The 14,815-nt window shown below is 35.9% G+C and overlaps 3 protein-coding genes across 3 annotated transcripts; 2 read left to right on the forward strand and 1 right to left on the reverse strand.

The window, feature by feature from the left end:
- The first annotated feature begins 491 nt into the window (after positions 1-491).
- On the forward strand, positions 492-7,206 carry LOC21409867 (xaa-Pro dipeptidase). Its single transcript, XM_024161367.1, has 16 exons — positions 492-665; positions 747-796; positions 1,459-1,519; positions 2,611-2,706; positions 2,796-2,945; positions 3,190-3,321; positions 3,550-3,677; positions 4,413-4,455; positions 4,534-4,617; positions 4,804-4,845; positions 4,957-5,027; positions 5,880-5,933; positions 6,046-6,151; positions 6,257-6,325; positions 6,457-6,600; positions 6,867-7,206. The coding sequence occupies exons 1-16, from the start codon at positions 519-521 to the stop codon at positions 7,017-7,019; spliced, it is 1,530 nt and encodes a 509-aa protein (XP_024017135.1). The 5' UTR covers positions 492-518; the 3' UTR covers positions 7,020-7,206.
- A 1,331-nt stretch (positions 7,207-8,537) lies between these two features.
- LOC21409868 (probable protein arginine N-methyltransferase 1) lies at positions 8,538-11,189 on the forward strand. The gene is made up of 9 exons (XM_010091713.2): positions 8,538-8,869; positions 8,959-8,969; positions 9,064-9,219; positions 9,311-9,374; positions 9,499-9,641; positions 9,870-9,957; positions 10,138-10,253; positions 10,415-10,565; positions 10,698-11,189. The coding sequence occupies exons 1-9, from the start codon at positions 8,590-8,592 to the stop codon at positions 10,901-10,903; spliced, it is 1,215 nt and encodes a 404-aa protein (XP_010090015.1). The 5' UTR covers positions 8,538-8,589; the 3' UTR covers positions 10,904-11,189.
- A 684-nt stretch (positions 11,190-11,873) lies between these two features.
- Positions 11,874-14,109, reverse strand: LOC21409869. The gene is made up of 7 exons (XM_010091714.2): positions 13,798-14,109; positions 13,590-13,700; positions 13,291-13,359; positions 12,850-12,981; positions 12,565-12,642; positions 12,346-12,474; positions 11,874-12,271 (listed from the first exon to the last, which is right to left on the reverse strand). The coding sequence occupies exons 1-7, from the start codon at positions 13,999-14,001 to the stop codon at positions 12,089-12,091; spliced, it is 906 nt and encodes a 301-aa protein (XP_010090016.1). The 5' UTR covers positions 14,002-14,109; the 3' UTR covers positions 11,874-12,088.
- Positions 14,110-14,815: the final 706 nt, after the last annotated feature.

The raw sequence follows: 14,815 nt of genomic DNA on the forward strand, positions 1-14,815 counted from the left end.
TATACCATGTAATTTCCTAAAAAAAGGAAGTAATTAACTACATGACAAAATTTCATAAGAAATTTAGTAAAATTTTATTAAAAAAAGCAAAAAATGAAATAATAATTATCATAATAATATCGTATTTTATACTATATAATGATATAGTTATTATTTTGATGATATAAAAATGATATAAAATTTTGCTATTCTTATAATATTTCAAAATTTTTGCTAAATTTATATCAAAATCTTCCTATACGTGTAAATCATCCGAAAAGAAAAGAAAAATATCTTATAATGGGCTTAAACAAGCCCGATCTGTAGTTGACAAGCTTAAACTGGGCCTATAGTTCTTGGGATGCATAGTTGAGTAGGCCTGATAATCCAAACAGTTGAGCTGTGTCAACATTAGTCACCTGGTCAGTAACAGGCACCTAAACGCCGTCGTTCTGGAGACCGAAGTGATTGAAAAATGGAGTTTGCATCAGCCATCAAAGTAGCGTGCGTTAACGGCGAACCCGCAGGACGTCATTACGATGGCTTCCGCCCCGTCGCCTTCCCGTCTGTCTCCTCCGCCGGTCCCGATGGAGCTCAACGTCGCCAACCGGCAAAAGCTCCTCTCTTCTCTTCGCCGCCACCTCTCCGGCTCTTCTCGTCCGCTCCAAGGCTTCGTCTTTCTCCAAGTAATCTCACTCTCTTCTTCTTCTCTCTGTTCACACACTTATTCTAAATTATGAATGGTTTTTTTTTTTTTTTTTTGTCAGGGAGGTGAAGAGAAAACACGATACGACACTGATCACATCGAACTCTTCAGGTACCTACTCAAAAAATTTAAAATTCCACCTTTCCGATTTCAGTTTTCGTTCTTTCGTTTCCTTTTGTTTTGTTTTGTTTTGTTTTTCCCCGCAATCGAGTAGGTGATATTAGGTAATTTTAATTCATCAAGTGCACTGCCTATATTTGTTTGTTTTTTTTTTTCCCACCTTGAATTTATCAGTAACTAGTAATTTGGATTTAAAGTTTTTAAATTTGACACATGGACTCTGAATTTGAAAATCTCTTACAATTGTGGTCCACTAGCTAATAGTCATTGACTAATGGATGAAAAGCTTCGTTATTATTTTTTTTGTTTGACAAAATGCGCTCGAAACTTTTTGCCGGTTGGAAAGTTATACCTGAACTTTTCAATTTTGGCATTTGAGACCCTACTTTCCGTTCATTTGGACTGTATTGTCAAGAATTATGAATTTAGGGTTCTAAGTACCATAATTAAAAGTTTGGGGTCCAACTTACCGAAAAATCCTGGATGTGTTTGTGGAAATTATCCTTTGATGAAAAGAAGATAACTTGAGGTTTTGTGCCTTGATTAACATCAATTGTTTTGATAATGAATTGCGGTGCTTTTTCTTTGTTTGTTTTTAAATATATTGATCGAACGTTAATGCATTTCCAATGTGATGGCTATTTCATGTGCAGGCAGGAGAGTTACTTTGCTTACTTGTTTGGAGTTGTGGAGCCTGGTTTCTATGGAGCCATAGTAAGTTCAGCTTTTGGATATTGATTGTTCTTTGACATGAATTTTATTCTTTGATGGGAGTTCTTTTATGTCAAGTGAAGCTGGTTTTTAATTACTTTTTGTATCTTTTGTTTTGGGTATACATGGTTATATTATTCTCATGTAATAAGATGATGGTAAAATTCATATTGAATGAATTTAATTGCATAAAAAATGTAGGGCTATGACCCATGGGGTGCTGATTGTAATGGTCAGGCCTTTGGTTTGCTCCCACAAGGTCTGGCGTTTGAACCACCTTATGGGCACCTACATGACAAAATTCATAGATTTCTGCTTTCTAAAGATTGTCGGGTTTGGCGGAGGGCTCCAGTTTTTAACTCGGGTCCACAAAGTGGGCTCGGGGGATTTCTGGGTATAAAAAAATAAAATATAGGGCTAGGTTTGGAAAGATGGAAAGAAATTAAGAGGGAATGAAATGTACATAACCTAGGTGAGGAAAATGGGAGTAGCTTTCTGTTATAGTTTTTTGGTATGGATTCCCCCCTCTAATCCTTCCTTATTGGGAGAGATTGAAATTGACGTTCTTTGAAGGATTTGAAATCCCTCCTTTTTCCTCTCCTTCTAAACAACCATGGGTCCTAAAACCCTTCCACTAATCCTCTCATCCCTATCTCTCCTACCACTTTTCCCCCCACCAAACAAGCTCTAAGTGTTGTATTTTTAAAAAAAAAAAAATTTAATGTTAATTCCAAAAGCTTGTAGGCTTCATATATCTTCTCATTTAAATTGAGTTTCATACTATATGTTTCTTATTAATGTAAATTGATTTATGTTATTGGTATCCGAAGTGGCTTAGTTTTTTGTTTTGAGTGATAGAAGCAGGTCTTCTGCATATGAATATGGGCATGTATGTACTAGTTTGTATCTATTTGTGCCTTGTAATCATGAAATTAGTTCAGCAGATTATCCTTGTTTATGTTTGGGATAAGTTTTGTTGGAGCTGCTTGATTGGTTCTATCTAGTTATATATTTGGGCATTTTTTCATGAGCTACTGGATCTTATTTGACTTACAGGTTTTTGTTTTGCATTTTTTCCCCTTTTTTCCTTGAAGGACATTGCATCTGGGAAATCTATTCTCTTTGCGCCTAGGTTACCTGATGATTATGCTGTTTGGTTGGGAGAGATAAAACCATTAAACTACTTCAAGGTGATTTTATAGTTAACTTGGTTTAATCTCTTGACTCTTTATTGCTATGTAGTTGCTCATTTGTAATTTTGTATGTTTTCCATATGCAGGAAAAGTATATGGTTGAAATGATGTACTACACTGATGAAATTGCAGAAGTTTTACAAGATGTTTACCAGGAATCCCATAAACCATTATTGTTCCTCTTGCATGGGCTGAACACTGATAGTAATAATTTTTCAAAACCAGCCGAGTTTCAGGTTTGTCCAACTTTTACTTTTTTTCTGTCCACAAATCAATCTACTTATGCCTTGGAATATGAGTTACGGCCCAAAGGCCTTGGTGTAGCTGGGGCTTGGGTGGGGATAAGTGGCGTATGTTAAATCCTTCAACCAAACAAAAAGGAAACAAATAGTACAAATTTTGTGGGTTATGCATCAATATAAAATCTGCATTTTCCTATTCGAATTTTAGTTTTAATATTTTATTTGTTTCTCTATTCAGGGGATTGATAAATTTGAAACTGATTTGACTACCTTGCATCCTATTTTGACTGAATGCCGTGTCATAAAATCAGACTTGGAGCTTGCTCTTATCCAGTTTGCTAATGGTATTAGCTCTGAAGCACATGTTGAGGTAATCATTTACCAGCAGCGGGGCATGAATTTTTCACTGATATTTATAGCTTAACATTTCTTCTGCATGTCATGCTTAAAACAGTATGTCATTGCTTGTTTCATTCATGTTCATTGTGTTCTTAACTGGATAAGGAGCAGGTCTGTGCTTGCTTCTTCTTCTTCTTCTTTTTTCTTTTTTCTTTTTATTGTATTTTTTTAAAGAATTGGAAATGTCATTCATGAATAGGTCATGCGAAAAGTTAGGGTGGGCATGAAAGAGTACCAGCTAGAAAGCATGTTTCTTCACCACACCTACATGTATGGTGGATGTAGGCATTGCTCATACACGTGCATATGTGCTACTGGTGGGAACAGGTATTCTTAAGTCCTTTTAGATACTCTAACTATTTGTCTTTTGAATATTGTGCAATACTCAATTTTGCAAGTGTAATCCCAACTAATCAGGTTTGTCACGCGGAAGGTTTTCTGCAATTTATCAGTTTATAAGATCTTGGTCTCAGACTCTCAGTTACAGTTTAAACTTTTCCTCTACTTTTACCTGATTATTATCATCCCTTTTTTTTTTCTTTTTCATTTTTTTCATGCTGATGTCATTTGATGTTTTCACAGATGCAAGTTTGTGCAATTTGGGCATACTCGTTGAAGAAATAAATTCAATTTGAAACATAAAACACCAGGAATATGTTCTTCAAAAGTTCAAAAGTCAATTTTAGTGTATGTTGGAATCTAATAAATGCTGGATTAAGTTGCCTGGAATTTCCAATATTTGGAATTTGTTTAACTTAATTGCAGATTGCAGAAGTATTTTGAAAAGTTGCGGAACGTTGTCACTTGTGAGGATGTAAAACTAAACTGTAGAAGATCTTAGAATAAAGCCCGTGCAATTATCCCGAGAAACCTAAGATCTACCATTTTCTTCAAGAAAAAAAAAGGGTAGAGAGAGAGTTCTGTTGGATGAGCATAGTTCTAATGTCAACTCTTAGTGTTAAACATATCTTTTACTGTTTAATTATTGTTGTGACTGATGTTACACACATGGACTTAATGTGTCAAAATGTTCGCTAACGGCTATGATGTTTTATAATACAGTTCTGTTCTCCATTATGGGCATGCAGCAGCTCCAAATGACAGGGTACGTTATTCTGTTCTTGAAGAACCTTTATGGTTATCAAAGGAAATAAAAATAATAATTTCAACATTTTTCGTGCAGACTTTAGAAGATGGAGATATGGCTTTGCTTGATATGGGTGCCGAATACAACTTTTATGGTTCTGACATAACTTGTTCCTTCCCTGTGAGTGTATACATTTATCTTTGCAAATGGTCTTTAAATTGATTACAACATCTTTTAGTCAGATGCTCATTTTGAGCATTTGCCATCATCCTTCTCCTGGCTTTTATTGGTTGAGTTTACCAACAATGACATGTATCCTTTCATGTAAGTGGGCTTACTAATGTTTTTCTTCACCTTTATTTGCAGGTGAATGGGAAGTTTACTTTCGATCAATCACTTATATATAACGTAAGTTCTTAGTCTGAAGCACTGATCATATCTGTCAACAGATATTGTTTTTCTATATTTACATCTTCTGGCATTTCCACAACAAATTGTTCTTACTATAGTCTTTCACAGGCTGTCCTTGATGCTCATAATGCAGTCATAGCTTCAATGAAACCCGGAGCATGTTGGGTTGATATGCACAAGTAAGCCTAATTGATACTACAAATTTCTTATTTTTTCACTTGCTCCAGTCAGCCAATAGTTTAAACGAGGATTACTAGATCTGATTTGAGTACTGGAATGTCATCATTGGTTAGTACTAGAATGTCATCACTGGTTATGCTGGCGGAGCATTTAATTTTAGCTGTATTGTTGTGCCACTTGAGCGTTTTGTATTATAAACTCAGTGATAATTATGCTTTTGTGTTTGTTTATGGAAAGGAGAGAAGTTGGTAAGAATGGAGGAAAAGTGCTGAACTACAGATGGTGTATTTTATTTTGTTTTGCTTGTTAAAATGTTCAAAAGAATCATAAATTGTCGCACAATTGAAAAGGAAACTAATGATCATACAGCAAGAACATTATTTGCTAGACTGTATTAAAAAAGGTTTAAGTGAACTGTATATGTGCTGGTGTAGGTGTTATTTCCCTAGATTTTGATATTTGTTCTGTAAGTTTTCTTCTTACAGACACTTTATTTTTCCCTTGGGGAAATGTAATTAAATAGGAAAAAGAAGACCTGTTTTTTCAAACTCTTCATTCTGCTGGAAAATGTTAATGAAGTTTTACTCAATTGAATATCCAATATCTATTTGTCTTCTGGTCAAATATTGTATTTCAAAATTTGTATATATGTTGCATATAAGTTTCAGGGATTATGATGTCATTTTCTTGTATTTCCTTTGTTTGCATATGTGGTTTTATCAAGTTCATTAATTAAGGGGTAAAGAAAATGAAAACGCTCAGAAGGGTATTCATATTATTACATTGACCTTCTGACTGCTTATGTTATGATGCCATTCATACATGCTGATTCTGTCTCCTATAATTTGCAGGTTAGCTGAAAAGATTATTCTTGAGTCACTCACTAGAGCTGGCATTCTTGTTGGGTAACATAATTTTTTCTTAACGGATGTATTCCCGCACATAGCTACTTGCAAGTTTTTATTTATTTATTTTATTAAAGTTCTAATGCAGTATTGGCCCCTTTTTTTGCTCTAGCAATGTAGATGACATGATGTCCGAACGAGTGGGTGCTCTTTTCATGCCTCATGGTCTGGGGCATTTTCTTGGCATCGACACACATGACCCTGGTGGCTATTCAAAGGTTTTTGTTTTTTTCTTCTACATAATTTATATGCTGATGCTCTCTCTCTCTGTGGCATTTCTCTTCTCTTAATTGGACTTGTGATGATGGTCGTGATATGCACAGGGATTGGAGAGGCCAAAAGAACCTGGACTAAAGTCACTACGCACAATAAGAGAACTCCAAGAGGGAATGGTTAGCAATGACAATTAGTCTGAATTCTCATTCTTCATTTTTTAGGAACAGATATTAATTTACAGGATAGCCTGATAGGAATATGTATATATTGATTGCATTTTATGCTTTGTATTTTTCTCTTTTTGTAGGTGATAACAGTGGAGCCTGGTTGCTACTTCATTGATGCTCTTTGGGTTTCCGCTATGGAAAAGTCAAACATTGCAAGGTTCTTAAATCATGAAGCAATTAGGAGATTTAAAGGTTTCGGTGGAGTTCGAATTGAGAGTGATCTGGTAATCCATTTGACGAGTCTATTTTTTATCTTCCAAGCCATTTTTCATTCTAAGATGTCACATTCATCGTACTATAGTTCTTTGTTTTCTTTCCCGGTTAGTTTATGATAAGGGTCTTGTAAATTTTCCTCAGCTAGTTATGGCACTTTTGCCTTTTGAGAGCTGCAACCATGAGCTGCTCTACCAAAATACCGTCCTTTTCTTTTTCCTGTCTTTTTAAAAAAAAAAAATATTATTCTTATTCTTATTCTTATTATTATTTGCAGTATATCACTGCCAACGGCTGCAAGAATATGACGAATGTTCCCCGAGAAATACACGAGATCGAAGCAGTAATGGCGGGAGCACCGTGGCCGCTCGACAAAGTCTCTATTTATTCAGCAGTAAACGGTGAAGAGAACAAGTCTGGCAACATTTAGTGTGCTTGTTTATGAAGCAGAGATATGCTGTTTCCAGTAATCCTATTTCGTAATTCTGGTTTTCATAACTAAAAGAAGATTTCTGACTGGTGTTGTCGAAATCTTGAGGTGATGGAGATTGTAAATGCCAGACATGACTTTCTTTGGTTATTCGGAAATAAACATATATCTTTATAACCGTTTAATACGTCTTCCTGCGAAATATCATGGCATGTTTGGAACTCTGGGTTTATTGTCAACTTTATCAATAAATCAATGTTTAGGTACTTTTTTTTACTACTTGTGAGCATTGTTTTCTTTTTTTCTTTTTCTTTTTTAATATTGGTATTGGTATTAGTTTTGGTTTGGTTGTTTTTTGTTTTATTTTTCTTTTTGTATACGCGCGCAAAATTATAGTAAATTAGAATAATGCTACTTTTGAAGGGTACATGCTAGAAGATTTAAGTTTGATTACACAAATAAAAGGCATGTGAATAACTTGACTTAAAAAGAGAACAGATTTAGGCTCTTGATCAAAGCACTGGACGGTCATTGGGTCGGACGTGAGAATACCAACATCCTTTTTTATTAAAAAAAAAGGGACATGAAAAGGGGATATAAATCATTCCCTATTCTTTTCCATGTAATAGCAAACAATGAGTAAGGACAATCATCATCCTTCTTATTATACTAATAATTTCAGAAAACTTACAATGCTTCCCTTTCTTCACACTCCCCATCCCTTTTACCTTATTCATCCATCCTTTCTTTCATCCATCCTACCAACGCACCCTAAATTTTGAATATGAAATCTAATACCCAAAACCTCCTCCTTACACCATTTGGACTAGCCCCGGATGGGTTTTATTCATTTAGGATCCATTTAATTTGTTGATTCGAGTTTTTAATTCGAGTTGAGATGTGACTTTATGTGAGAGTTTTTTACTGTAGTAAAAAAGTTAAAATGTGATTGTTTCTGATAACTTTTTACTGTAGCAAAACTTGAATCGGTGAAATGAAGGAAGCCTTATTATGTCAATACAAAAATGAATTTATCATAACAGAGATGTTTATTTATTTATTTTGAGAATTTCTCTAGTGTTCTCCGTACTTTTGGGAACACCAGTATTCTCGCTTAGCAGCCGTCGGATCTGTATTATTTTTTCAATCTGATTTGACTTTAAACAGATTTAATACAGATTCGACGGCTGATAAATAAGAACACTGGTATTCTTAAAAAAGATAAAATACGAGAGAAAGTCACTTATTTTATTTTATTTTGATAATTAGTAAGAAAACTTTGAAGTATCGTCGTAAATGCCATTGAATTTGTTGAACAGAAAAGGAAACAAAAAAAGGAAAAAAAAAAAAAAAAAAAGAGGAAAAAGGTTTAAAAAAAAAGGACTGATGTTTGTTTGCAGAAAGGAAAAATTTGCTACTTGCAAAGCCATTGGACGGCGTCGTTTCAAAGAGGCTTTCACTTTGCAACTTGCAAAACCCATACAAAACCCTAACAAAATCCCTCCTTTCCTTCCCGCACCACATCATTTCATCTCGCCTTCAAAAACCCTAAAATTCCTTCTTCAAATAAATGGGTCGCCGAAAGAACAACAACAATCAGGCCTCAGGAAGCTTCGGCGCCATGGAAAGTCCTCACGAAAGCACAAAGATTTGCTTCCGAGACGACGATGACGACGCCGACGAAGCTCCCGACGCCGCCACTGAGAGCTCCAACCTAGACGAGTCCATGTGCGACCTCGACGTCTCCCCCGTCGCCGGTGACAAAGCGGTCGGAGACCAAGACGTCCCCTTTATCGACTCCGACGACAAAACCAGCGCCGATTACTACTTCGATTCCTACTCCCATTTCGGTAACCAAAAATCCTTCATTTCTCGTTCCTCATTACATTGAGGTTCGATTCCTAGGGCTTATGTTTGGGTTTCTTTTTGTGTTTTGCAGGTATTCATGAAGTGCGTTTTCCGTACTTTCAGGGGCGATTTCGTTTGTTAATAATGAAAATATGGAAAAGATGTTGTATTGACAGTTGTTTTCATTTTCTTGCAGGAAATGTTGAAGGATGTTGTGAGAACTAAGACATACCAAAACGTGATTTATCAAAACGGGTTTCTGTTCAAGAACAAGGTAGTTCTTGATGTCGGAGCGGGGACTGGGATTTTGTCCCTGTTTTGCGCCAAAGCTGGGGCAAAACATGTTTATGCGGTCTGTTGAACTTATCTATTTTATTAGCTTTATCAAATTCGCAATCTTTTTCTTTTTTTCTCGTTGTCATTGGATATTTGAACTCTTCTAGGTTGAGTGCTCACAAATGGCCGACATGGCAAAACAAATTGTTGAAGCTAATGGATTTTCAGACGGTAATTTGTTTGTTTTCTATCTCTAAGTCAAATATATTGTTTTTTGTTTTTAATTGACTTGGAAAGCTTGGCATTCTTGTTTTACTGACTGATTTTATTTTATTTTGTTAATTTTTTATTTTAGTTATAACGGTTTTGAAGGGAAAGATGGAAGAGCTTGAGCTCCCAGTGCCTAAAGTGGATATAATTGTCTCAGAATGGATGGGTTACTTCTTGCTGTTTGAGAATATGTTGAACACTGTTTTGTATGCTCGTGATAAATGGCTGGTAAGTTTTAGTTTATGTTCTAAAATCTGTTGTTTATGGCTTTTAAGTTAATGTTGGCTTCCCTGATGTGTTGCAACAGTTGCTGATGCTACTGGAGTTAATTTATTTTTAAGGCATATTATATTTCACTTTAAGTTATTATGCGATAAGAAATTCCTTGATAGTACCAGTTAAAGCTATCTTACTTGTGCTTAAATACAAGTCAGCTAAATCTCTATCTAACTGTAGGCGAATGATGGGATTGTATTACCAGACAAAGCTTCTCTTTATTTGACAGCCATTGAGGATGCAGAGTACAAAGATGACAAGATTGAATGTGAGCTTCATGCTATCTTCCATGCATAAAAGTTGGTAACCAGTTGTTGGTTCCATCTTTTCATACATGTTGGACTCATTAGCTTTTAATGTTTTAAATCCTATTCCGAAAATCATTTTTTATCTTGTTGGGTGCGATCTTTATTCTTTTTCTTTCCCTGCAATTTTCATGTTACTCTAGTTTGGAACAATGTCTATGGCTTTAATATGAAGTGCATCAAGAAACAAGCAATGATGGAGCCTCTCGTGGACACAGTTGACCAAAATCAAATTGTTACAAACACCCAGCTACTCAAGGTTCGTATATGTGTACGCTTGGACACAGGGAAAAAGCAATCATAGTTTATAGATAAAATATAAATGTTGCACTAAATTATCACTCGAGTTTATTTCCTTAATTGGCTCCTTTAAGACAGCTCCTGGGATATCTGATTCATGTGTTAATTTTCTTCATTCAGACAATGGATATCTCTAAGATGGCTCCTGGCGACGATGCCTTCACAGCTCCCTTTAAGCTTGTGGCTGAGCGTGACGATTTCATTCATGCTCTTGTAGCCTACTTTGATGTATCATTTACCAAGTGTCATAAATTGCAAGGCTTCTCAACAGGTTATAACTTTGTTTTAACTCCTTTTTTGTTTAGAAAGTTTCTTTTGGTAATCTTGTAGGTAAGGTAAAGATAGAAAGGAATGTGTCATAGGTTATGCACAACTAGTTTCTAACAGATTGAAACATATGCAGGGCCAAGATCACGAGCTACTCATTGGAAGCAAACTGTGCTCTACCTGGAAGATGTGCTTACAATTTGTCAAGGAGAGGCAATTGTGGGAAGCATGACTGTGGCTAAAAACAAAAAGAATCCCCGAGACGTTGATATAGTACTCAAATATTCGTTCAACGGCCGGAGGGGTGCAGTCTCAAGAACTCAACATTATAAGATGCGCTGATCTTGGAATGCTATTTTTCATAGCTCAAGGCCTCCAAGCAAACAAGAGTAAGAAGAAGTGGGAAAGCTTAAGAAGCTTATTAAAGTTGCAGCAACTGAAGAATGTTTCTGAGTTTGTTGCATCGCATTTTTGGAAGCTGCCAGTCTAGATAGTATTTGAATGCAGAAATGAGGCAGCATATTGTTTGGTTTTTCTTAAAAATCTAGTTTGTCTGTAATTCTGTCATCATTTCTTATAGTTTGAGCACCATGAAATTTGTAATGTCAAAAGTTTTTGAATTTCTTTACCATTTGATTTGTCATCTAAATTATTGCCCTTGAAAATGTTTGTCATCGTTTTTACTAATTGAATCGTGTGTGTGTGTGTGTGTGTGTGTGTGTGTTGAAAATGTTTGTCATCGTTTTTGACTAATTGAATCGTGCGTGCGTGCGTGCGTGTGTGTGTGTGTGTGTTTGTCATCGTTTTTGACTAATTGAATCGCGTGTGTGTGTGCGTGTTGAAAATGTTTGTCATCGTTTTTGACTAATTGAATCGTGTGTGTGTGTGTGTGTGTGTGTGTGTGTGTGTGTGTGTGTGTGTGTGTGTGTGTGTGTGGGTGGGGGTGCGCGCGTGCGTTTTTGACTAATTGAATCGCGCGCGCGCGCGCGTGCGTGTGGGGCATTTGAGAGCTCATGAGTTAATTGGCAAATCCACCTTACTAAAATTCTGAAGTTAAGAGGGTAAGTTACTCTGAACGCTAGATCAGCAAAAGTTACTATGAACGCTATTTAGGAATGTTCAGGGATTAAAGTGAAACTACAAGCTAAAAAATTGTTATTATTAATCTCCTTTAACAACTAGAGTTAGTTGTTAATATTTTTAAAATTAATGGTCTAAATTGCTAGAAAAAAAGTTCATTGATGACTGTTAAAAACGGAAAATTTATGTGTTAAAATACTTCTAAAAATGTGAATTATAACATTGTTGTAGGACAAGTTGCGACTGCACCAATTCACCGTGATAACAATTTACTTTTGCCACGTAAATTAACACTAAAAGAGCCCTCATCTATGACAAAAAAATTGGCCAAAATTCACAAGATGGCATTTGATTCCTTTTCAAATTCCTCCTCTCAAAAACCATATTGATATGTCACTTGAAAACGTGATTAACCTTAACTGACCACAAATTGTAAACCGGGTGGTTCTAAAGCTCTTTCTTGGAGCTCTTCTTTGAACTTGTCTTTTTGATTCTTCTCCACCACTGCCTTACGTGATTCGAGACTTTGTCTGCGTGCTTCTTCAATGTGTCTCCAGTCTTTCTGATTCCTTTGGTGATCTTCTGTTTCCAATCATCCTTAGAACTTTCTTTCTCTCTCAAAACTGTCCCCTGCAAAGTTCTTCAAATGTTTAACAAACATGCTTGACATAGCAGTTATTTAGACTTTGGAAGTTTCTAATTACCAATTTTGAAGGAAAACTTGTTTCTTCATCTTCATCGTCGTCGTCATCAGCATCTTCATCGCCAAAATTCTTCATGTTCATCAAATCATCCCTTGAATACATTTTCATACCTGGAGCTCCTGGCATACCCTGAAAAAACAGTGGAGCAGAATTTAGCCCGAGATTCAGCCTAAGGTAGCTGTTAGTACAAAAAGCAGTATGGAATGAAAGTGTAATGACCTCCATAGATTTCATTATCTTCTCCATTTCAGCCTCTTTAGCTGGCTTGGCCACAAAAGCTTCTCCAGGAGTCCTATTCTGAACCACAGATGCAAAACATATAAAAAGCTTGATATTGAAACTAAACATGAACCAACCACGGTTTTGCCTAAAGAATAAATAACTGAAAAATAAGGATAGAATGACAAGATTGATCCATGTCTCACTAATTACAAAGGCTGGGAATGATAAACTTGGATTTAAGTGGAAGAGATTGTTGTAATATCAAATACAGAGATTAGTTACCTTTGGAACCAGCGGAGGCTTGGTACTGCATGCTTTAGTGAGGTCTTTGCAGAGATAATTAACCAATGAGTCAATCTGGGGTTGGGATTTATATAGGTATTCAGCAACATCAGTATCAGAATATCCCATGACCTGCAATATTTTCATGTGGAGTTTTAGTTAGGTAACACATATAGAAATGGGGCTAATGCAATGTCTTAAAAAACCAAAATCAAACTAAGTTTCAGGAGACGAATTGCTATAGTAGCAAGCAGAGGATTATGGTCAATCAAAATCAATAAAAGAGAAAAACAAAGTGGGAAATCCAAAAGCACTCCATTTCCAATAGGAGAAAAAGTGACTAGAAATGTAAAGAAACGGATTTGTTAGGCATATAAAACATGTATGCAACAAAATGTGAAAATTTCAACCAAACAAACAAATTGCCAAACTCTGACTGACCTCCTGACAAGCTCGCTCAATAGTCTTGCATTCTGAATTGCATTGTCCTTCTGTGCCTTGTTCCGCTAGCTGAAAATAAACAAAAACTTTAAAATGACAAGGAAGACCAAAAAAAAAAAAAAAATCCTTCTAATGTCTATTAGAGTTGCAATTCTGCATTAATGCTTTATCAAAGACAATGCCAAGTAATAACGCTATCAAAGACAGATCACTCAATAAGATCCATATCATAACAATGACTGATAAAATCCAAGTTTTTTTTTTTCTTTTTAAACCGATTAAAACTACAATTTTCTCACCTCCAATCTATCACCTTGTTCAACAATATCAATCTGCAAAATCCAATCAGCTTCCGCCTTCTTCAGATTACAAACATTCTCCGCAATCTCAATTATCTGATACTCCGAGATCTACCAACAAAACAAAACAAAATTCCAAAACCCACATTCAAAATCGCGCATTTTTCAAAGCACGCAATTTTAAAGCAGACCCAGATGATAAAAATACCTTCTTGGGTGCGATCTCAGCTTGTTTCTTCTGAACTTGGTGGTACAGTTGAGCTGCGACCTTCTCGCAGACCTGGCATTTGATGTACGGAACGTCTTCTTTTCGGGCCCCACTTACTGGTTTCTTAGTGCACTCCGAAATTGGTATACATGTGAAGGCCAATAATACTGAAACTACTACAAGAATTGCCTTCAAATTCGCCATAAAAGTCTCTAATCTCCTTCTCTCTCTCTCTCTCTCTATATATATATATCTCTAACACTATGTGTTTAAATCAAAAAGAAATAAAGTTCGTGAGATTTTAATGAGGAATTTTTGGTGCCGAATTTGATATATATGTTTGGGAAATTCGGCAAACTATTATATGGATTGAGTTTTGGGTTAAAGACTTCTGATTTGAATTTTTGGTTTTCTTTTCCACTGTGTTATTATGGGTTACGTGTTTCGTTGCATCTGATTGGTTGGGGAGGATGTTGGTGTTGTGGGTCCGGGGGTTTCAACCAATGAGGTTCGAGAAAACACGTATTATATATATATTATTTCTGAAAACTCAATCTTGAGTCAGGTGATGACCATGCTAAGGAAATCTTAGAAGTCATAGCGGCCGTTGATATGCTCGACTTTTAGACGTGGTGTTGGACTAAAAAAGACGTTGTAAATTAGTTTAAGGAAAACGAAGAGCCTTTGGTACCGTTTTTGTTTTATTTTTCACATTTTTTAAAGTAAAAAATTGAAAACAGAAATGAAAAACGCGTTTGGTGAAGTTTGTGTTAGAAAACAAAAATAAAAATATTTTTGTCTTTTTGTGAAAAACTGAAAACGAAAAAAATACGTTTTCATTTTCACGTTTTCGTTTTCTGAAAACGGATTTTAGTTTTTTTTTTCTTCTCTCTCTTCTCCAGCCGAAGAAGATGTGGGAGAACGCCCACCGTCGCTCATCCAGCCGGCGTCTGCAACTGCGCGCCACCCCCCGTCACTCTTCTCTGACTTCCCCCCTCCCCTGCCGCCGCTACTCTCT

Source organism: Morus notabilis, unplaced genomic scaffold (genome assembly GCF_000414095.1).
Source record: "Morus notabilis unplaced genomic scaffold, ASM41409v2 Scaffold329, whole genome shotgun sequence".
Taxonomy (NCBI): domain Eukaryota; kingdom Viridiplantae; phylum Streptophyta; class Magnoliopsida; order Rosales; family Moraceae; genus Morus; species Morus notabilis.

Bases quoted from the DNA above. Each gene is read 5' to 3' on its own strand.
- LOC21409867 (XM_024161367.1), top strand. From the start codon at position 519: ATGGCTTCCGCCCCGTCGCCTTCCCGTCTGTCTCCTCCGCCGGTCCCG. The intron at 4,618-4,803 runs GTGAGTGTATAC...CTTTATTTGCAG, and splicing joins ACATAACTTGTTCCTTCCCT to GTGAATGGGAAGTTTACTTT. The intron at 6,601-6,866 runs GTAATCCATTTG...TATTATTTGCAG, and splicing joins TTCGAATTGAGAGTGATCTG to TATATCACTGCCAACGGCTG.
- LOC21409868 (XM_010091713.2), top strand. From the start codon at position 8,590: ATGGGTCGCCGAAAGAACAACAACAATCAGGCCTCAGGAAGCTTCGGC. The intron at 9,220-9,310 runs GTCTGTTGAACT...GAACTCTTCTAG, and splicing joins GGGCAAAACATGTTTATGCG to GTTGAGTGCTCACAAATGGC. The intron at 10,566-10,697 runs GTTATAACTTTG...AAACATATGCAG, and splicing joins ATTGCAAGGCTTCTCAACAG to GGCCAAGATCACGAGCTACT.
- LOC21409869 (XM_010091714.2), bottom strand. From the start codon at position 14,001: ATGGCGAATTTGAAGGCAATTCTTGTAGTAGTTTCAGTATTATTGGCC. The intron at 12,475-12,564 runs GTCATTACACTT...CTGTTTTTTCAG, and splicing joins AGATAATGAAATCTATGGAG to GGTATGCCAGGAGCTCCAGG. The intron at 12,272-12,345 runs GTAATTAGAAAC...AGAACTTTGCAG, and splicing joins CAAGTTTTCCTTCAAAATTG to GGGACAGTTTTGAGAGAGAA.